The sequence below is a fragment of the Scyliorhinus torazame genome, chromosome 15 (genome assembly GCF_047496885.1).
Source record: "Scyliorhinus torazame isolate Kashiwa2021f chromosome 15, sScyTor2.1, whole genome shotgun sequence".
Lineage (NCBI taxonomy): Eukaryota > Metazoa > Chordata > Chondrichthyes > Carcharhiniformes > Scyliorhinidae > Scyliorhinus > Scyliorhinus torazame.
Genome location: NC_092721.1, coordinates 137,423,747 through 137,446,236, shown reverse-complemented (window position 1 = coordinate 137,446,236; position 22,490 = coordinate 137,423,747). Strand labels below are relative to the sequence as shown.

Sequence of the window (22,490 nt, the reverse complement as noted above, 5' to 3'; positions counted from 1 at the left end):
ACATTCCGGCGCCTGTTCGGGGAGGCTGGTCCTTTTCTCCAGGCATCTTCCTTCTTTCTTTCTGCTGTCTTCCTCCTGAATCAAAAAGGTATTTATTCCTCCATTTCTTAAGTCCCTCGCCTCTCTAATGTAGTTGAAAGTATTATTGCTTCCCAATAATTTGTCTACCTTTCCCAAAACTCCTTGTCTAATAGCCTTTGTCAAAATCATGAATGGTTTCTCTGTACCAAAGCCCATGGTACACTAATGACCTTCATTCTCTTCAACCTTCCCATAGCATTTCATATTGCTAACTCTATGCCATTGTCCACCCAGCCCTGAGGAACTACCCTTGCATAATTTGAATCTTACTGATTTGAAGACAGAGAATATATCTTCAGCATTGACTTTTCCTCTCTTCATTGTAACCTCCGCAGTTCTCCAAGAATGTAGAAGATTCCATAGCACTATTCAAAGAACAGCACAGCAGTTCCCCAATATTCTTGCCAATATCTATCCCTTCACCGACATCACGAAGATATGGGGCTTAGTTTTTAGAGACCTCCAAAGGTGGATTTGCACGGGGTCTTTTGGGGGGGGTGAAATTACCAGCACCCAAGCTGCTTGTCAATTTCAAGGTGACAGTCTCAGCACCAGCAGGAATCAGAAGGGCAAGAGGAAGGTAGGTCAGGAAACCTCCTCTCCTCCTAACTGAGGCCAATGAGACTTGTTGCAAAGGTCATTTAGAGCTTGTTGATGGGGGAGGGTGGAATAATTAAAGGTGCACACGGATTTCAGAAGTTGTAAGTTTCTGCATAACTGAAGGATGGCAGATATTGGCAGGGTGAGGGGAAGTGAGAAAGACAGAGTCATGGCTTCCAAGGACATCACCCTGACCCCTTAAGAGAGTCATTGGGGCAAGAGTGGGACTGGGCATTTTGTAATGGGGTGCCTTTGACACTGCACAAGCTCGTTAGGAGTGTGGGCACAATGCCTGAACTTTGAACAGGATGAGCAACCTCCGGCATCACAAAGGCAGAAGAGCAGGGGCAAAGTTGCCACGGAAGATTTGGAGGCCAACTTAGGACAAGGAAGGCTGGAGCCGGCAATGGGGGTACGGCTGTCAGATTATGAGCTCAGTGGCAATGAGGGGCAACACTTGCACCGGAAGGGTAGAACATCTGTCATGTGGAGAGAAAGAAGGATTTCCAACCCTCAACACAAGGTAAACCACCAAAGACTGACCCACCTGGAGATGTCCAAGAACCAGCGCTGCAAGAGACTGCAACTCTCCAGGCGGATGGCCATAGACACTGTGCTCTCAATGCTGAAGACCTTGCACCCCGCAGCAATGGTCATCTGTGCCTGTCAGTGGATGTCAAAGTTGCTGTGGAGTTGAGCTTCTTCCTTTTGGCTCCTTCCAAGGATAATTGCCAACATTGGTGGCATCTCCAAAATAAATGCACACAACTGCATCGTGTTGGTGACTGATGCTTTCTTTTGCTAGAGCTGGACATTAAATGACAGACATGGCCTCACAGAGCCATAAAGGATTGAGTTTTGTCTCTGTCACTTTATTCCCACAGGGTATCATCAGTTACACCCATGTAGCCAGCGAGTACCCATGATCGACCAGTGAAATCCACCAACAGGAAAGCCTTCCACTCCCTCAATGCTCACCTTGTCTGTGACAACAATAAGAGCTTCCTTTGTTGCAGTACTAGGTGGTATCATCCTACCACCATCCAGGGAGAGGGACCTTTCTCCTTCCCCTTAATCGCCGCCAGGTGGACATCGGCTAAGTGAGGACCTGCCTTGCCCCAAGAGCCAGTCCTCCAGTTTCCTTGTGACCTCATTTCTCTCTGGTTCTGTGGAAGACTTTGGTACATAGCACAAATCTCTCCCTGAGAACCCCCGGCAACCTTAGTGATGGTTGCCATGGTGCCTAAGTGAGTCTTACACTTGACCCACCTTCATTCCAGCCCCCACTGGCTCTAGTTGTGCAGGAAACCCATTCCATATCGTGGGCTCACCCAGGTGAAAATCTGAACTTTAGTTTACCACCACAGGAGAACTCCTAACCCAGAATCAGAGCCAAATCAGATCCGGCTATTATGTGAAAATCCAGCCCAGGGTGTCTGACCATTTATCTCATTGCTTTTTATGGTACTTTTCTGTGGCTGTCAATTTGGATTTGTTTCAATTCTGCTCTTGAATTTTTATTTCCTTTTATTACCCTTGTTATCTCTAGATTTGACACTTCACATGTTCTCCAGGCTGGCCTCCCAAATCTGACCCTCTGTAACTTGACGTTATCCACAATTCTGCTACCTGTGTCTTGTCTCATACCAAGTGCCATTCACCATCACCCCTGTGCTCACTGACCTACACTGGCTCCTGGACAAGAAATGTCTTGATGTTCAATTTCTCAAACTTGTTTTCAAATTCCTCCATAGCCACCCTCTTCCCTATCTTTGTAATCTCCTCTGCCCCCGAAACCCTCTGGAGATATCTGGAATCATCTATTTCTGGTCTCTTGCATAAGAATGTAGGGAATAGGAGCAGGAGTAGGCCATTTAACCCCTCTAGCCTGCACCACCATTCAATAAGATCATGGCGGGAATTCCAAAGTCTAATGAACCTCTGATGGGAACAAAAATCCTCCTAATCATGGGGTATTTAATAATAGAGATGAGGAGGATTTTTTGTTCCTTATCAGAGGTTCATTAGACTGCCATGATCTTATTGAATGGTGAGCAGGCCAGAGGAGTTAAATGGCCTACTCCTGCTCCTATTTCCTACAGGGGGGGATGGATTACCCACCCCCGCCTGAGCTAAAAGCTGGTTGGCACCTCACTGACTTTAAATTCACCTGTCCTGCAGTGATATTATGCCGGGGGTGGCTTTAATGACTTGAGTGGGAATTCTTTCCCTCGGCCAAGAAGTCCCTTCCTCGACAGCTGCCAGTTAATCTGATTGATTGGCAATTCTGCCACCCCAGCAGCACGTGAAGACAATGTGAAGAAGGATAATGATGTCTCCCAGACTTAAAGTCCAGGCATTTTGGGCGGGCAGGGATTGGAGACCCCAGCAAGTGGAGGGATTAGAGTTTGTGTTTTAGAGACAAACTGGGTAGGCACAAAGTGGGGGGGGATATAATCTTCAGAGGGGGAGGTGATGGCCCCAATGGACACAGGGCACTCCACAAAAGAAGGTAACCTGATGGCAGCCCATGGCTGACTTCCCCAAAGGCTGAAAAATTGCAGCGAGGCAGAATGAGGCCCTTAAGTGTCAATTGTTCTCTTAAGGGCCTGAATAGGCCTACGGGCAGATGGGCTGCCTGATACCTTAGCCACCCCCTGTAATATTTGGGACAGCTTGGGAGTGGGTAGGAAGACAGTGGGCTGGCCACCCACTTTATTTTTTTTATACACCCCTTTCAAATATGCTGACGGGTTCCATAAAATGCACCCCTATATGTTCAATAAGATCACCACCTCTCAATTTTCTAAATTCCAACAAGTATAGGACCAACCTGCTCAACATTTTCTCAGAAGACAATCCCTTCACCCCAGGATCAACCTAGTAAACCTTTTCTGAACTGCCTCCAGTACAAGAATATCCCTCCTTAAATAAGAAGACCAAAACTATACTCTGCTCTAGGTATGATCCCACCAATGCCCTGTACAGTTGTTGGAAGATTTCATTACTTTTATACTCCATTCCTCTTGCGATAAAGGCCGGTGTTCCATATGTCTCCCTAATTATACTGCTTGCTCTTCCTGCATGCCAACTTTTTGTGATTCATGTATAAGGATACCCAGATCCCTCTGCATTGCAACATTCTGCAGTCTATCTCCACTTAAGTAATGCATTTTTCTTGTCTTACATTTCCCCACTTTATACTGAATCTGCCAACTTTGTGCCCACTCGCTTGATCTATCTACACTTCTTCTACACACTTTGGCTGCAATTTTCCAGCCGTTCCTGCTGTGGGTTCCCGCAAGACTGAGGGTGCAAACAATGAGATAACCCAGTGACCGAAAGAGCCCGCCATCAGCCAATGGCGGGCCATTTTCACCACTGCAAACACACTGCCGGGCAGGGGGCAGATAATCCCACCTTTGGGTCCTCCTCACAACTTGCTTCCCTACCTATCTTTGTATTGTCAGAAAATTTGGCTACAATGCACTCGATCCCTTTATCCAAGTCATGAATATAGATTGTAAATAGCTGAGACACTGATCGCTGTGGCACATCACTGATTGCAGTGCTAGTTACTCTTAAGCATCCTCGATTTTTTACCACATCACCATTGGTGGCCCTGCCTTCAGTTACCTAGGACATTAATTCTGGAGTGCCCTCCCTGTACCTCGCTAACTCGCTTTCCTTCTTTAGGGCATTACTTAAACCTATCTCTTTGACCAAGCTTTTGCTCATCTAATATGGCTCAGTGTCGTATTTTGTTTTATAATGCTGCCATGAAGCTCTTTGTAATATTTTATTATGTTAAAGGCACAATATAAATATAACATTGTTGTAGTTATACCATATAATTTCCAATGGAGCACTCCCTAACATTAAAACGAAGTGTATAGTCTAACTGGCCTGTTAGCGAGCATGTCAAAAAAAACTTTGTGAATAATTAGTGGCAACACTTCAAAGAGACGCACTGACAAAGAGACTACAAAGCAGACATTGATTGCAAATGGATATAATATAAGCTTTTATGTTTGATTTGTGGTATTCACATATTACACAAAATATACCTTGAGAAGATCATCATTCCAGATAAAAGATATCTATATATGTTATAAATTAATAAAGATTGCTATGCTACTTCATTAGACCCTATCATCCAACAATTTTTTCAAAAATAACAAACTCATAGTACTAACACAACTAAAACACTAAATACAGTTTGTTATTTGAAGAATTGGTTGATAAATTCTTTGAACCTTAATTGCAGACAAAAATGCTCTTTACAGCAAATCTACCAAATCATAACTGTAACATGCATGCAATTTTTATATCACCAGAGCAAATTTGAAAAGTAAATGCTGGAAAATGGTTTGTGAGAAGGGCCTCTTACCTTTTGCTACTTTTGCTTCTTTTTGTAGATCCAAGTCAAAAGCAATACAAAAGGAAAAAGTCAATTATGAACTGGGCCTTTTGGCGTGGTTCCAGCCCTCAGTTGGACAACTTGCTTCTGTCCCCAACCATCGGAACACCGGGCAGACTCTTTGGCCTTCCACTCACAGCCATTTGTGAGGATGACAATCTCCCAAAGCCAATCATTGTAAGTGACAAAATGGCCAGAAAAGGCAGAGAAAGAGTCGCTCATCTATAATCATTGAGTATCAAAGTGTAGTATACATGCTGAGATGGAGATCATTCTAAAAGACATCCTGATCATTATCTGTAGAGATGAACAAGATAAAGTCATATAACAGGAGAATGTGCAAACTCCACACATACCGAAGGCTGGAAATTGAACCCGGGTCCCTGCCACTGTGAGGCAGCAGTGATAACCACTGAGCTACCATGCCGCCCCGCGTGTGCAACCTTGAGCGGGATTCTCCCATCCCGCGGCAGAGTGTCTACGCCGTCGATGACGGCGTGAATGGGCCACTCCCATGTCTAATTCTGGCCCCTACAGGGGGCCAGTATGGCGTTGGAGCGGTTTGTCCGGCTCCAGCTGCAGATCCCGGCGCGAACTGTGCGGTGCAGGATCCGCACATGTGCAGTTGTGCCGGCGCCAATGAGGACATGCGCAGTGGCCTCCTTCAACGCGCTGGCCCCGACGCAAAATGGTGCAGGACTACAGGGGCCGGCGCATAGGAAAGGAGGCCCCCAGCCACAGAGGCCGGCCCGCCGATCAGTGGGTCCCGATCGCGGGCCAGGCCACATCGGAGGCCCCCCTGGGGTCGGACCCCCCCTCCCTCCCCCACAGACCGCCACCCGACCCTTACACGCCGATGTCCCGCCGGCCCAGAGCAGGTTAGAATGGCGCTGGCGGCACGCGGCTCTTTTTATATAGTCGCTCAGCCCATCCGGGCCGGAGAATCGGCAGGCCGTCCGCGTAGAACGGTCCGCGACTGGCACTACGCCGGCGCCAATGGCGGCGTCGGGGGCGGCGTGGCCCGTTTGCGGGGATTCTCCGGCTCGGCGCAGGGCTGGAAGAATCCTACCCCTTGTTCTTCGTTTATAATGTATGAAAAGAAATTCCATCACCTTTTATATTTCTGGAATACACATTTTTCACAATTTCCTGGAAAAGAGGTTTATCATGGGACGGGAAGGGGCTCATTTGGAAATGGAGCAGCCATCCTTCTGTGGCATAATTTTATCCATAATCCTTAGCTGGGAAGTGATGGCTGAAAGTAATGGCTTAGAAAGCTTACACAAGCAAGCAGGAGGATGGAATCTTAGCAAAAAATTGCAAACTGCCAGTTCTGGTGAGAATCCTGCCGTTGATGGGAAATATCACAGAATATTGAGCCTCCAGAGAAAAGGTTTTTTTCTTGCCACATGAATCACACTGCACTTGGTGCAGCCTTTCACTGATTTGCTAGCCCCAGGATGTGGGTGGCGCCGTGGCACAGTGGTTAGCACTGCTGCCTCACAGCTCCAGGGTCCTGGGTTCAATTCTGGTCTCGGGTGACTGCCTGTGTGGATTTGCACTTTCTCCCTATGTCTGCGTGGGTTTCTTCCGGACACTCCGGTTTCCTCCCACAGTCCAAAATGGGCAGGTTAGGTGGATTGGCCATGCTAAATTGCCCCTTAGTTTCCAAAAAGGTTAGGTAGGGTTACTGGGTTACAGGGATAGGGTGGAGGTATGGGCTTAAGTAGAGTGCTCTTTCCAAGGGCCGGTGGAGACTCGAAAGGCTGAATGGCCTCCTTCTGCAATGTAGATTCTATGATTCTATAACTTAGTCCCTACAATCAGTGGGGAGATCCATTTAAACTCCTCCCCCGCACTTGTTGCAAATCCAATCGAGGGGATAGCAGCCAGGAAGTCAGCTCCATGGTTCCAGAGGGATCCCATACCAGACTCCTGGATGGAGTGCAGCAGAGGCGGAACCTCCAATACCCGTGTTCCAGACAGCATTCATCCAGCAAGGTGACCACCCTCACCTGGGAGGCAGTGGCTGCGTTAGTCAGTGCCAGCTCCCTGTGGAAGAGGACTTAGCAGCAATGCCGCAAAAAAGTAGTGACCTTCATCCCATGGCCAGGGTAAGTTTGTCACCTCTGGACTCTCACTGTTCAGCATCACCCATCTGTTGCACCTCCAAGGTGGTATCTCACCCAACAGGTTGCCAACACCTGTCACGAGAACCTTTTTTTTCTCCTCCCCCAATTCTCACAGTGTCCCCCAGCATCGACTCTACTCCTTTCATCCCTCCACACCACTCCTCAACCATCTGAACTGGCAGGACCCCTGCCTATAATCTCCCTCTCTGTCGGACAAACTCAGGACCAATAGGCGTGTGCGAGCATAGCCACCTGGAGTGCAAGGGAAAGTTCTAATGCCTCACTCCATTTGAGGAAAGGGCCATTGAGCTGGCTGGGGAGGAGCAATTCTGTGCGGAGGGTGAAGTTGGGGCTGCAAACAAAAGTGAGAACCCTCAGGACATACAGTCATTCCTCAAACCTCACATAAGTAAACATCGTGCATCATTTATCCCCGATGATGTACTAGGGTCAGCACGGTAGCACAGTGGATAGCACTGTGGCTTCACAGCACCAGGGTCCCAGGTTCAATTCCTCGCTGGGTCACTGTCTGTGCGGAGTCTGCACATCCTCCCAGTGTGTGCGTGGGTTTCCTCCGTGTGCTCCGGTTTCCTCCCACAGTCCAAAGACGTGCAGGTTAGGTGGATTGGCCATGCTAAATTGCCCTCAGTGTCCAAAAAAGGTTAGGAAGGGTTATTATGTTACGGGGATAGTGTGGAAGTGAGGGCTTAAGTGGGTCAGTGCAGACTCGATGGGCCGATTTGCCTCCTTCTGCACTGTATGTTCTACGTTCATTTCCCATCCACTGCATGGCAATCAGAAAAGCAGGCCCAGACCATCCTCGCGCAGCTTGGAAACTACAGACCCAAACAGCTCCGAGGGGGAATTCTCAGACACAACCATCGAGGAGATGTCCCATCTGTCAACCACACCCTCCACCAGGGCAGATACTCACACCTTGGTGGGATTAGCTAGTAGGCAGACTTATGGTGAACACCTAACAGCAGCTGGAGGCAGGGATGTCCCAGGGAACCGGCACTCAGAGGGATGCCGGATCTCAGGACACGGCTGAGTCCATGGCCAGTGACGTGCCCCTGGGCCTGGTCATCCCAGAGCTGCTTGAACTGCAAACATAGTGCCATGAGCATCAGGGAGGGATGGCAGCATCCTCCCCAACTGCAAGGCCGATTGGAGAGCCCCATCACCTGCTATCCTAGAAGATGGTGCTGTCACTCCTACACAATGAGGCCAACACTATGAGGGCAGTGTCTGCAGTGGAGACCTTCGAGCAGGATGTGCAATCCATAGTGGGGATGTCCGCTCCACGGTTCAGTTCATGACCGCCATGGCTGAGGGCATGAGTTCCATGGTGCAGGATTTCAACTGCATGATGCAGGCACTTATAGGAATCGATGGGTGTCCACGCCAGAGGACAGCACTGCCACACCCGTGTTGCCCGAAAGAAAGTCCAGGCCCCCATCGGGGACACCTGCCAAGGTCATTTCAGGCAACAGGGCATGGAAGGCAGCAGGCCGCCTCAACCTCCACTATGGATCCTGGGGAAACACCTAGACTAGCAGGAGGGTGAGGAAGAGTACGAAACTGTAGGCACTAGGTGAGCACGGGTGAACATTGGCACTTGTTGAGATAGGTCACCATTGTAATATAACTCTTGTAATAAACATCACTTTGCTCACCAGCCGATTCTCCACCCTGCTAATTCATGACGCCGTGCTCCGCAAACCCTTGCACACACTCAGAGCTTCATCCCTGTGGATTGTGAGAATGGCAAAGCTATGTCTCTCCCACCTCCTATACTGATGACTCAGTACAGATGTGCTGCTGCTGCCACCGGCCAGCACCCCCAGCTCCTCCCCAAGCATCAACGCTCAGGCCTCCCATTTCCGCCACTTTTTTCCAGTGATGAGGATGCCATGGGCTGACCAAGAGTAGAGAGGCAGGCCCACCTTGGATGTTAATTGAGGTATACACCAGGACCCCTGACTGTAAGGGGGCTTCAGCAGATGAGAGCTCATCCTCCATCTCTGAACCCCATGATAAGTCCATTCATTGGCAGGACATGTTCATCTCTCTGTCAGACAGGAGTCAGACATATTGCTGAGGATGAGAGGAGTATCGCTCAGTCCTCAATCCCAGTCATCATCATTCTCCCACAGTGTCCGGGCAATATCCTTAGCTCTGCCCATGAACTTGGGCATCACTACGAGAACCTACCACTGGCACCACAGTCATGATAAGATGTCACACCCCAGGGTGAGAGCTCCTCACAACCTAGACCTAGTTTTCCCCAAAGCGAGAGGCTATGTGGGAGTCCCTGGCGCATCGGCCCATGTGGGTCCTGGCCATGGCCCAAGGTCCTTTCTCCTCCATGGGTTGCGCCTCACTGCCCTCCTTCACCTCATCCTCATCTGAGGAGATCTGACACTTGCCCCATCTCCTCCAGATCCATCTGGCCTCCTCTCTGCAGTGCCAGCAGACCACAATGATGCAGGACACGCGCTGGGGGCTGTATTGGAGGGCACCCCCTGACCGGTCCAGGCACTGGAACCGCATCTTGAACTGGCCAATCGCCTGCTCGACCAACGCATGCGCGGAAGCATCAGCCTCATTGTAACGCGTCTCTGCAGGTGTTTGTGGCCCCCTCAATGGTGTCATCAGCCATCTCCTGAGTGGGCACCCCGTCCCCAAGAAGCTATCCCTTCAGTCGCTGCTGTCCCTCAAAAACCTCAGGCATCTGTGAGCACCCCAAGATGTAACTGTCATGGACACTCCCTGGAGAATGGACACATACCTTCATTATGCGCATCCTGTGGTCACAAACCAGTTGGACATTGAGGGTGTGGGATCCCTTGCGGTTCATGAATGGTGCCGCAAGATGCCATGGAGACCGCAGGGCCACGTGGGTGCAGTCTATCACATCCTGCATTCGGGGCGTGCCTACTAAACAGGCGGCGCCCATGGCCCTGGCGTCCTGGCTCATCTGGTCCTGGTCCAAGTTTATAAACACGCGGTCTCTAGCATAAAGTACATCTGTTACCTCCCTTATGCATTTGTGTGTAGCTGGCTGGGAAATGCCAGACAGGTCATCAGTGCTGCTCTGAAACGAGTCGCTTGCAGAGAAATTCAGAGCAACTGTCTCTTTAAAAGCCACAGGGAGTGGGTGTCTTCCCATTCAATGTGGTGCCAGTTCTTGCAGAACATGGCAAAGATGGTCCACTGTCCCCAGGACAGACACAGTCTTCTCCGGCACAGAAGATCTGACTTCTGCAGGTAGGATGCCCGACTTCGGAAGACCCTTTGCTGATACTGTCTCCCACAAGGCTCCACCATCTGTGGTGCTGCTCCTGGAACAGCTATGGGTCCAGCCTCCCCTTCCCCTGCAGGGCACTGTTCATGGCCACGTGAAGCAGCATGTCGATACTCTGCTGCTGCTCGATCACTAGGAGCAAAATAGCAACCTCAACCGCTCCAAGATCCTCCAGGATCAGGCAGTGAAAAGATGAGAGCACCAGAGCGAGCGGTGACGATTCCTAACAGAGCCCTGACCCTCAGCCCTCCACACATATGGGACTTCCACCCATGTCCTTCCCCCTTTAGTGAGTGCCTCTCCATTAAGCCTCTCAGCCTCCTCTCTCTCACTGTAGCCACTTCCCCACAATTGACCCTCTCAACTCCACTTGGATGAGGCGTGAGGATCCTCCAAGAATCTCAGTGGCACCTTTCCCCCGACCATTCCCTAATTCCCCCCTAAACTGCACCCCCCCTCCCCCCGAAGAGAGGCAGTAGTTATTAGCTGGGTTGTCTCGAAGGCTTAAAGAAAAAGGCAGGTATATAACCTGCAGTTGAATGGGTTTCATAATTCACTTATCATGTATTTCCATTTTTTCCTATATTTTAGGACATGCTTTCATTTCTGTTTCATGAGGGACCATTTACCAGGGGCATTTTCAGACGGTCTGCGAATGCTAAAGCCTGCAAAGAGCTGAAAGAGAAGCTGAATTCTGGAGCTGAAGTGCACTTAGCAAGTGAATCTGTGTTTGTGACAGCTGCTGTGCTCAAAGTATGTGAAGAACTCAGAATCCAAATTACATTTCATTTCCGTTTCATTTTACAGTTTTACATAAATTGGAATGAGAATGAGGTAGCCTGGTGTGGTGGTGCTTAAGAACACAAGTGCGGTGGTAGGACATCGGGTCGCACTAAGGACACTCTGTATTTTCCTCCCAAACTTGGATGAGTTTTCAGTGGGAGTCAGAAAGTTAAGACCAAGGGATTCTCCACTAGGAGGAATAGAATATCAGTGGCCCATGTTGCTGAAGCTAATTGTTTCTCCCCCACTATTACATTGGCTAAGGTCAACTAAACTGAGACACGGATCAAGTTAGTTTCTCTAATAAGGTTTGGCGTCTGTACTTATCCTGAGTAAAATGAAGATAGCAATCATTGTATAGAGGCCATCCTGTCCACAGGATATATTGATAAACTTACTGAATGTAAAATGGTCTTTACTTACCGTTATGTAAATAAGGTTGTAACAAATTAGCTTCGCAGTCCTGTTCATCCAAACATATTCTGAAGTGTTTACAAGGAACCTGTTGTGTTAATTTGCAAATTTGAGATGATGTTTTCTGGTTTCTCCTGCCTCGCTTTTATTAATGTGGGATTGAAATATTACAGTAAACATTTCCCACTGTGAGGAAGCAGCTGTTGTGTTCGGTAAGTGAAAGGCAGCACAAAACAAGCGAGGAGGTCATAGAGGTTCACAGCATGGAAACAGGCCTTCGGCCCAACTTGTCCATGCTGCCCAGTTTTTACCACTAAGCTAGTCCCAATTGCTTGCATTTGGCTCATATCTCTCTTATACCCATCTGACCCATATAACTGTCTCTTTAAACTGTCCAAATGCTTTTTAAAAGACAAAATTGTACACGCCTCTATTACTGCCTCTGGCAGCTCGTTCCAGACACTCACCACACTCTGTATGAAAAGATTGCCCTTCTGGACCCTTTTGTATCTCTCCCCTCTCACCTTAAACCTATGCCCTCTAGTTTTAGACTCCCCTAGCTTTGGGGAAAGATGTTGACCATCTATCTTATCTATGCTCCTCATTATTTTATAGACCTCCATAAGATCATCCCTAAGCCTCCTAGGTCCAGGGAAAAAAGGTCCCAGTCTGTCCAGCCTTTCCTTATAACTCAAATCATCAAGTCCCGGTAGCATCCTAGTGAATCTTTTCTGCACTCCTTCTAGTTTAATAATATCCTTTCTATAATAGGGTGACCAGAACTGTACGCAGTATTCCAAGTGTGGCTGTACTAATGTCTTGTACAACTTCAACAAGACGTCCCAACTCCTGTATTCAATGTTCTGACCAATGAAACCAAGCATGCCAAATGCCTTCTTCACCACCCTGTTCACCTGTGACTCCACTTTCAAGGAGCTATGAACCTGTACTCCAAGATCTCTTTGTTCTATAACTCTCCCCAACTCCCTACCATTAACTGAGTAGGTCCTGCCCCGATTTGATGTACCAAAATGCATCACCTCACAATTATCTGCATTAAACTCCATCTGCCATTCATCGGTCCACTGGCCCAATTGATCAAGGTCCCATTGTAATCCTGGATAACCTTCTTCACTGTCCACTATGCCACCAATATTGGTGTCATCTGCAAAGAAGGTTCCCATCGATTTCTAACTTACTGACTCTGACCTGGCAAAAACGGCACACGGCATGAATCCATAACTTTTATTTCCTTCAATGAAATTTCAGTTTTATGACCTTTAAATCAAAGCTCAGTAAAACATTTGAGAAAAATGGATGAAATATCAGAAATTGATATTCAGAGGGAACTTTACAATTATATTTTGTTCCATATTTCTCCCCGACTCTGCTGAAATTGCTCACTCAGAATGGGGTATGGTTTTCCATTTGATGGCAGCAGCTTCTACCTCACTATGTTCGAGTCTAAACAATGGAGTTCCCAATTTCCTTAGGGTCTTGTCAAGCAGTATCCAGATAAAGGGGGCAGGAGATCCCTGGCAGAGACAAGAAATCAGGTCAAAACTGTAAATAATGGGTGCCCTGCTAGAAGAGGGACTAGTGGAACTTGCAGCAGGCGGCAGAGGCAGACGTGACGTCAAAAGAAGGTAGAGCCAGTAGGAAGGAGCCTGATGGAATTTCTGTGATTTCTGTCCCTTAAGATCTTACTGGTTTGATGCCAGTATCCTGGTCGATAGAGGCCTGTGTCTTAAACTCCCCAGAAAACAGCCAGCAGCAGTGATAAAACAATGCTCTTATAAAATGCCAGTTTAAAAAATTATTTTAAGCTGGTTTTGTTTCTTGTTCCATACATGGCTTGACAATGCCATGTATTCCTTCTCATTTAGAGTAGCGGCTTCTAAGCGATGGCTCCTGAAAATATTTACATTAGTTGATGCCAAATTTTCCTTCGACACTCCAGAGGGACTGGGAGTAGAGGACACAGTGTTGCAAGAAACCTGAATTGTACTAGTCATCATATACGAGTGTCTGATAGACCACTAGCTACAATGATAGGTTATTGCACAAGTTATTACAGTCAGTGGAGGTTGACTCCCATTGCTTGTCTTGCCAGTTGAGTATATGCATATTACACATTCCTGCAAGCAATCACAGTAAAATCTATTTCTTGATCATTTTATTTCTCCTCCTCCATCGCCAGCTAAAGGAAGAGCCCATGAAGGTGACAAGCCACCTCGGGACAGGAAAGCAAATGGGGGGGGGGGGGGGGGGGGTGGACAAAACTAACAATTTAAAAAACAAAAACATAAATAATTTTTATAATTTCCATTCTATTCCCAAAATGAAGCGAGTCTATAAAACTGTTCAACTAATTTGGAGAAAACAGAACACAACGTGAAACCCGCATTTACAGTATACATGTCGAGATAGATACTGCAATTTGGGAATAGAACGACTGTTCATTAAAGGTAGTTTGCATTTCTTGGCACAAGACCATTACAATCTCCTTCCATTAGCACAGGCTGCTTGTAAAATCATATCTGATAATAGAATGAATAATCGCAGTGTGATTCGTTTTGCAGGGGTAAAATAATTTTAAATATATCAAGAATTTTAAAAATGTAAATATAATTCTTACAATTTTCTGATTTCTGAGTTTCCTGTAGATTATAATAAATCATTAGCAGTAGAAATTTCAATAGAATGTAATAAGAATATTTGGGAAAGTTCATTTTGGTCAAAGTGATTCGGAAAACAATTTGTTTTGCTTCCAAATGGCTTCTTCAGGTCTGCAACCTAGATAACTGCAAACTGTGACTCAGACCTTGAAATGGAAAAGGTTTAAAAAGAAAAAAAAACACGATTATTTTTATGAAGAGAGAAAGGCCATTTCACTCTAGAAGAAATTTCCTATCCTGCGTATGTCCCAAGTGTAGCCATCTGGGATGGCCACGTCCCGATTACAAAATGGATACTTGCAAAGAATGCAGGGAAAATTGGACATTGCTAAGAAACAAGCAGGTGCAAGCTCTATCTGTTGATTAGAACCTTAAACTCTCAGACAGGACAGAAACTACCAAAAATCTACATACTAATGAGCCATCTCCGGGGACAAAAGGGAAACATTTAGATACACAATGTTAAGGCAGACTCCCCGGCACCAGAAGAAGCTAAGACAAAGCAGACTAACAGTCACTAGGACAAGCCCAGCAATCGGGGAACCATCACTCTATTGGAGGAAAATCGATACAGATGATTGGGAAAGACCTAATTAGTTGAGGCCAAGTTCAAGGTCCGCCCAAAAGCGCGCAAAGCCCTTTTTAGTATAAAAGGTATTCCCCAAGGGAGAATCCTCCTCCTTTGGCTTTGGCTCTCACCGAAGAGAGAGACCTGCCTAGCAGCTGCACCAGACCAAGTAAGTCCCAAGTCAACGCACGCTACGAGATAGACGCTCCTAGTTGCTACCCTGTAAACAGCTCAACCCAGCAGCCTCAGAACCGAGCAATGGCCATTGTTCCTCTGACTGAGTGGGCACCCAAAGCTAAGTATAGGCTTTAGTAATAGTTGTAGTTTAGTTTATAGAGTTTATGCATGAGTAGATTTGATTGTGTAAATATTGCTTTTGAACTTACTAACTGGTGTATCGAGTCATTGATCAGTATTCGGTTCTGAACCTTGTGGCGGTGTCGAAAGATACCTAGCGACTCTTGAGCAAACGGGTTTAAACAGAGCCAAATTAAGAGCCAACCAAAGGTTAGCAACATTTACTGGCGACATCTGACGGGACTCGACTTAGAAGTGGCCTAACCACTCCGAGAGAACCCAAAATTTGAATTGAGAATCCAATTGGGAACAGAAAACCACAAGCGTCAAAACAGTACTGATCAAGCGTCTGAGATCCGGAAGTGTGTTAATGCATGTGTACTAACAGTAAGGTAAACCTGAGAGATTTTGTTGCGTAAAACTGTCGGGAGTTTTGTAGGCCGGAAATTAGCAAAAGCCATACCTGTGTTTACATCACCGCTTTATCATCCCCTGTTCCAGATTCGGTAGAGAACCTAGTAGAGAAAATGGCAATAAAGGCAATGGAACGCCTTATGAACCCCCAGGAATTTGAGGTTGCAGCGACCAGTAGAGTGGGACAGTGTCCCGTTTGGGAAGAAGAGATCAGGAAATATCTCAAAGGGAAAGGATGGCCCCTTTGGAGTGAATTCTGTAATAATGAGGAAGCAGGACCCGGGAGTATAGGACATACTTGGTGGGAGAACCTGTCAGAGATCTACAAGAAGAGCTTAGGGAAAGCTCGCAAGCCAATGGCAATCGTGTCCTGTTTGACACAATTGCGAGGCACAGAGGAGGTCGTTAGGACGCTCCATAGAGAGATAGAGGAGAGAGACAGAACCAGTGAGGTAGACGTGAGTGAGGTGGAGAAGGAGAATCGAGATTTAAAAGAGCAGTTAGCAGCAAGGGACAGAGAGGTGGATGATGCTAAGAGGGCACATCAGTCTTGTCTCGCGCATTTGAACAGTTTTCAGACGCAATATGATAAGGCCTACCAGGATACGCGACGTGCGGTCTTGGTAAGACCAGAGACAGAACAGCAAGTCGAGAAATTGCAGAAACAGTGCAATGATTTAAAAGCAGCCCTACGAGCACTCCATACTTCCACGACGGAACAAAGGCAGAGCTCAGTAGACCACGCAAAGTGCCGGAAGCAAATTGCAGAATTGCAATCCCTGCTGTCCGCGCAAAATGGATTTCAAAGTACATTCGGACCCCAATTAGATCAAGAAAACGGCCCCGATTGGCAGGAATTGAATGAGACTGCCCATAGATACGTACATGGGACATGTACGCAGGAAAACCCCCAGAAAAGGAAAGCGCCCCAACCCCCAACCGAACAGGCAGAACACACCCCTATGAATCCTGTAACCACACACCGCAGGGCTGCAGGAGAAGGAGAAGCAGACTTCCTTTACACAACCCCGTTAACCGTGACCCAATTACGGGACGGGTGTGGAAACATTACACCGTTCCTTCCCACTTCAGACCCCCACCAATTATTCGCGAAAGTCAAACAACAGGCAACTATGTACGGCCTGGACGAAAAGGAGCAAGTGAAGCTCACAGTTTTGAGCCTCGACCCTTCAGTCGTAGCAGCCCTTGCTGACCCACAGAATGTAGGAGGAAGCACACTCCAAGAGATGCACACAGCGATCCTTGATGTGATCGGCTTTAACAGAGGAGACCCCGTAGAAGGCCTAAATAAGTGGAGGCAAAAGAAGACAGAGCACCCCACAGCGTTTGTTGGACGTTTGTGGATTCAATTCACCGCAGTTTATGGAGAGTTAGCCCGCGCCCATTTGTCCCCAGATAATATGGCCAAATGGACCCAAGTTCTAGTCTCCCACGCCACAGATGCAGGACGAAAAGCTTGCACAAATTATGACCCCTCAGATGAGGCCCACAATGAAAAATGGGTTTTGAAGAGATTGTCCCACGCCTGGGAGCAATCAATTGAAGGCAAAACTGCATTTATAACACCCGATGAAGAGCAGGTAGAAATGAACCCAGTTAAAGCACACCAGAACCCCGCATGGGTAAATGAGGGCAGGAACAGCCAACCCCAGCCAAAACCTCAAGAATGTTATAACTGTGGACAGCTAGGACACTTTGCACGAGAGTGCAACGCGTCCCAGAAGCAGCAGAGAAACCAACAGACAGGCACCCTAAACAAGAATAGGGCAAAGCCGACCCATAGCGTTAGCGCCCGTTCACAGAGTACAGACATGAACTGCACCGACTGATGGTGCTTGGGCTCCCCAACTTGGGTCTGCGGCACCCTTTGGGACAAGTCCGGTAGACCGGTAGTGGCAGGCAAAGTTTGGGGACAACCCGTGGAATTTCTTTGGGACACAGGAGGGTCCCGCACCACACTCAATTCCTCCACGATGTTTCAGCGAGACACGTGGCCCACAACAGACACCATTACACTCAGCGGCTTTACAGGCCATTTACAACAGGGACACATCACAGCCCCTATAGCAATACAGATAGGGAACATCGCAACCAAGCACCCCGTAGTTTTAGTTGATCTGCCCCAGACAGCAGAACATATCCTTGGGATCGATTTCATGAGCTCCCATAACTTTTCTTTCGACCCAGTGAACAAGTGTGTTTGGAAAATGGCAAAGGCAGCACGAGCCCCCGCCACGCTCACAGTAGGAGAATACGTAAATAGGATTAGCTCAGTAGGAGACTTCTGGTTCGACCCTTGAGCCATTAGTGCAGACAAACAGGTTAGGGCAGTCCTGCAGGAACATAAAGCAGCATTTGCACAGCACAAGCACGATTGTGGCAATTTGGCTGGCTTTCTGAAAATTACAGGTCCCGACCCTAAACCCCAGAAGCAGTACGGATTTCCCCAGGAAGCAGAGGGAGAAATCTCCAAAGTAATAGAGAGTTTGTTGGATCAAGGCGTACTCAGATCAGTAGCCTCCACAAACAACGCACCAATTTGGCCCGTCAGGAAACCGGATGGATCATGACGACTGACCATTGATTACCGGGAACTGAATAAAGTAACCCCAGCAGCAGCCCCCACCGTAGCCACGAGTCCTGAGACCATGCTCAAACAGGGACTCCAGTCAAAATCTCTTTCGGTTTTGAACATTAGTAATGGCTTCTGGTCCATTCCATTGGCTAAAGCGTGCCAGTACAAATTTGCCTTTACATTCCAAGGGCAACAATACATGTGGACGTGCCTTTCACAAGGCTTCCACAACTCCCCCTCCATTTTCCACTGACAGCTGGCAAATGGTTTAGCAAAATTTTCCCGCCCCGATTGTCTGGTCCAGTATATAGACGACTTGTTACTACAGACAGACACAAAGGGGGAGCACATTTTGCTTCTCGCCGAGCTCCTCGCACTCCTAAAAGAAATTGGTTGTAAAGTCAACCCCAAGAAGGCCCAGATTTTGAAAGAACAAGTGATTTACTTGGGAACAGTGATCACTCATGGTAAACGCGAGATCGAGCACAAGAGAATTGACTCGATTGTCAAATTGTCCCTTCTCCACAACGTCTCAGCCCTCCGGTCATTTTTGGGACTGGTTGGCTACTGCCGAAACCATATTGACGGTTTCGCCATTAAAGCAGCGCCCCTTTCCGAACTTCTCAAGAAGCAGGCACCTTGGGAATGGCTTCCACAGCATACGGATGCCGTGGATGCTTTAAAAAGAGCACACAGCACAGCCCCCGCACTACAGGTCCCAGATCCACATTCCCCGTACGCTATCGAGGTAGCAAGCACCGACCGAACCCTTTCGGCTGTGCTCCTCCAGGAACGCCACGACCAGTTACGCCCCGTAGCATACGCCTCACGCGTGTTAGACCCCGTAGAGCAAGGATTTTCTGCCTGTGAAAGGCACCTGCTCGCAGTTTTTTGGGCAGTACAATACTTCGCCTACATTACAGGACTCAACCCCATCACCATCCTCACAGAACACACCCCAACACATCTATTGTTAGACGGCCGACTTAAAGATGGCACAGTCAGCCAAATCCATGCAGCCCGTTGGACCCTTCTTTTACAGGAACGGGACATCACGGGAAAGAGAACCAAAACCCACACATTCCTTGCCGATAATTTGCAGTATGCAGGCACCCCTCATGAATGTGAGATCATCACCACTAAACCCAACACAGGCCCATTTATTCCCAAAACACCCCCCAGGAAAACAGGTAGCACACCCCAGAGACCCCAGCCCACAGACACGTGCGCACCCCTGAACATTTATGTGGATGGCTCCTCCACAGTGTTAAATGGAGAAAGAATTACGGGTTGCGGTATATATGTAGAGGACGCGCCCTAGATGAAATTTCCTTGATGTTGCCAGGACACTTAGGCTCGCAGGCAGCAGAGCTGGCAGCAATTGCATCTATTGTAGACCACCCCGACTCATTCCCGACCCCAGCAGACATCTATTCAGACAGCTTGTATGTCTGTAATAGTTTGACAGAGTTCCTACCACTCTGGGAAACAAGAGGATTTGTTTCCGCGGACGGTAAACCCCTACCTTCCGCCCCATTACTCCGCCATATCCCAGAGATAGCGAAGGATAGGAAATACGGCATAATTAAGGTTCGCAGTCATCACCGTTCTTCCCCCCCCTGGAAACGTTAAAGCAGACGCCCTAGCGAAGGCAGGCTCCAGGCATGGTTATTTTTGGAACCCCCCGAAAGCACCCCAGTACACGCAGTTCAGGTCACACAGACCAACATTCAGGATTTAGCGAAGGCCCAGAAAGAGGATGAGAAACTAAGGGAAGTTTTAAAGGGAACCTTCCCAGCCCCGTACGACAAGTTTAAAAACGCAATCACCACACACGACGGTGTGATTTTAAAGGATGGCCTTTATATAGTTCCCAGCCAGGACAGGAACCAGATCATTTGTCAGTTCCATGACAATCATGGACACCAAGGAATTGAACCCACCCTAGCCCACCTCAGACCGCTTTGCTGGTGGCCTGATTTAAAAATCGATGTCACACACTACGTAGAGAATTGCTTAATCTGTGCCCAGAACAATCCGGACAGATATGCTAAAAAGGCTCAACCTAGCCATACCCGCCCCGTTAATGGACCCTGGACAAATCTCCAGATAGATTATATAGGACCCCTACCCCCGTGCAGAAATGGTTACAAGTATGTGTTGGTGGTCATAGACACCTTCACAAAATGGGTGGAAGCATTTCCATCAAGAACTAATACAGCCAAGACGACGGCTAAAATATTAACACACCACATCTTTATGGGGCCTCCCACGCAGTATAGAGTCCGACCAAGGCTCCCATTTCACCGGACGTGTAATGAAAGACGTCCTCATGATTTTCGGCATTAGACAAAAGGTCCATATCGCATTCCACCCCCAGTCAAGTGGTATTGTAGAACAAATGAATAGGACATTGAAAGCCACCCTCAGGAAAATGGTACAGCAGAATAACAGCACCTGGGATTCAGTACTCCTATTTGCGTTAATGTTTTTAAGAAACACGGTATCTACGTCCACAGGATACACCCCCCACACCCTCATGACCGGACGCCCCATAAAAGGCACTGAGTATTTATTAGGACTCGATTTGGCCAGCCCCGCAGTTACAGCCCTCACGCATGAAAATGCGGTTAAACAACTGATACAGAACATAAAGGCAGCCCAACTCGCAGCAGCAGTGAGACTTGGAACCAGGAAGAAACAGAGCAAGGCTTGTTTCGACAAAACAGTAGACGCCACTGAGTTTACAGTAGGGCAGCAAGTTATGCTTTCCCTTTACAACCCCAGTTCATTCCTTTCCGCAAAATTTTCCGGACCGTACTCCATTTCGGACAAAGTCAGCCCCTCAGTATACAAAATAACTTATCCCAATGGTAAGTCTGCGTGGTTTCATATAAACCAGCTCAAGGCTTACGGCTCACAGAATAACCACACACATCACATCCTGCTCGCAGCAGCAGACGATCACGCCCCGCCCACAGATGACGTATTCCTACCCTCCCCCAACCACTCCAGCCCGTCCTCAGACACAATTTCAACTCCGCCCCCAGAGGCACGACTCCGCCTCTCCCTTCCCTCAACCAGCAGCAACAGCGACAGTGATAGCGATCAAGATGACGATAGCCACAGCACACCATGTTACGACTACACCCCTGCACCAGGCCCCACTCCCAGTGAATCTGAGCATGATTCTACCGACCCATTTGAGATCACTTATATCAAAGCCCCTGACCCAGACCCACCGCCCGACGATTACGGATTGAAGCATAGTAGCTCCAACCTCAACACACGATTCTGGCACCGAGACAATTTGTTCAGGCTCCTCCGGAATGATGAGATGGACCCCAATTCGCCCCAAGCAGCTTTAGCACGGTTACTACAGACAAGAGTTTGGCAGCCGGGAGAAGATGATGACTTAGAGTCTGACTCCCACCAAATGAATCCCTTTGCGACCCTGTTCACTATTGAACAGTGAGGTGTCCAGATGATGGAGAAAAAAAGAACCTATGGAGAGATATGGTGTCCTTATGGAACCTGCACCATGTTTGTTGAATGTTTGTTCGGTAGTGTTATTGTTAAGTGTTGTCGTAAACTCGAAAGTTTTCACTGTCCCACGTCACCACTCCTTTAAAGCCCCCCGGCTGTTAATGGAACAAGTTTGTCCCCAGACAATAGTTCAGAGGAATTAGTTTGGCCCCAGAAACTTGTTAAAGGTACAAGTTTGTCCCCAGACAATAGTTCAGAGGAACTAGTTTGTCGACAGAACACGACTCATAGTTGCTCTCCTAATTTGAGAGGCAAGCCCCCACGACGACCACATTCTTACCCGTTCTTGCCGGTTGCTCAGGCAGTGGAGAAACGGCATTGGTCCCCGCCCTGCCTGAGGACCCCCCTCTGGTCACCTACGCTTGGGTAGAGCACATTCGGCATTGATCACCGTCCTACCCGGGGATTCCACCCATTTTTTACCCGCCGCGGCCCATACGCACCCCATTTTGGCTTGTTACGTTCGAAATTCTTTTGTTTGGTTTTGGCAATCCCTAGGTTGCTTCCCTATGCTATTTACATCCTCAAACACTGGGATGGTAAATCACACAGGCTGCGAGACTGCTCGCAGTACGGCAGTATTTTTCTTAGATGTCTAGTCCAATATTCGGTTTAAAAAAATAAAAAATGAGGGAGTCACAGATGGTGACCAAT

The 22,490-nt window shown here is 47.9% G+C and overlaps 1 protein-coding gene across 2 annotated transcripts in view; it reads left to right on the top strand.

The window, feature by feature from the left end:
- arhgap20 (Rho GTPase activating protein 20) overlaps positions 1 to 22,490 on the top strand; it is a 202,951-nt gene that overhangs the window by 163,853 nt on the left and 16,608 nt on the right. For both annotated transcript variants that reach the window (XM_072476806.1, XM_072476805.1), the window contains 2 exons: positions 5,100 to 5,278; positions 11,132 to 11,293. In XM_072476806.1, coding sequence (XP_072332907.1) covers positions 5,100 to 5,278; positions 11,132 to 11,293 — 341 coding nt within the window. The remainder of the gene's footprint in view (positions 1 to 5,099; positions 5,279 to 11,131; positions 11,294 to 22,490) is intronic.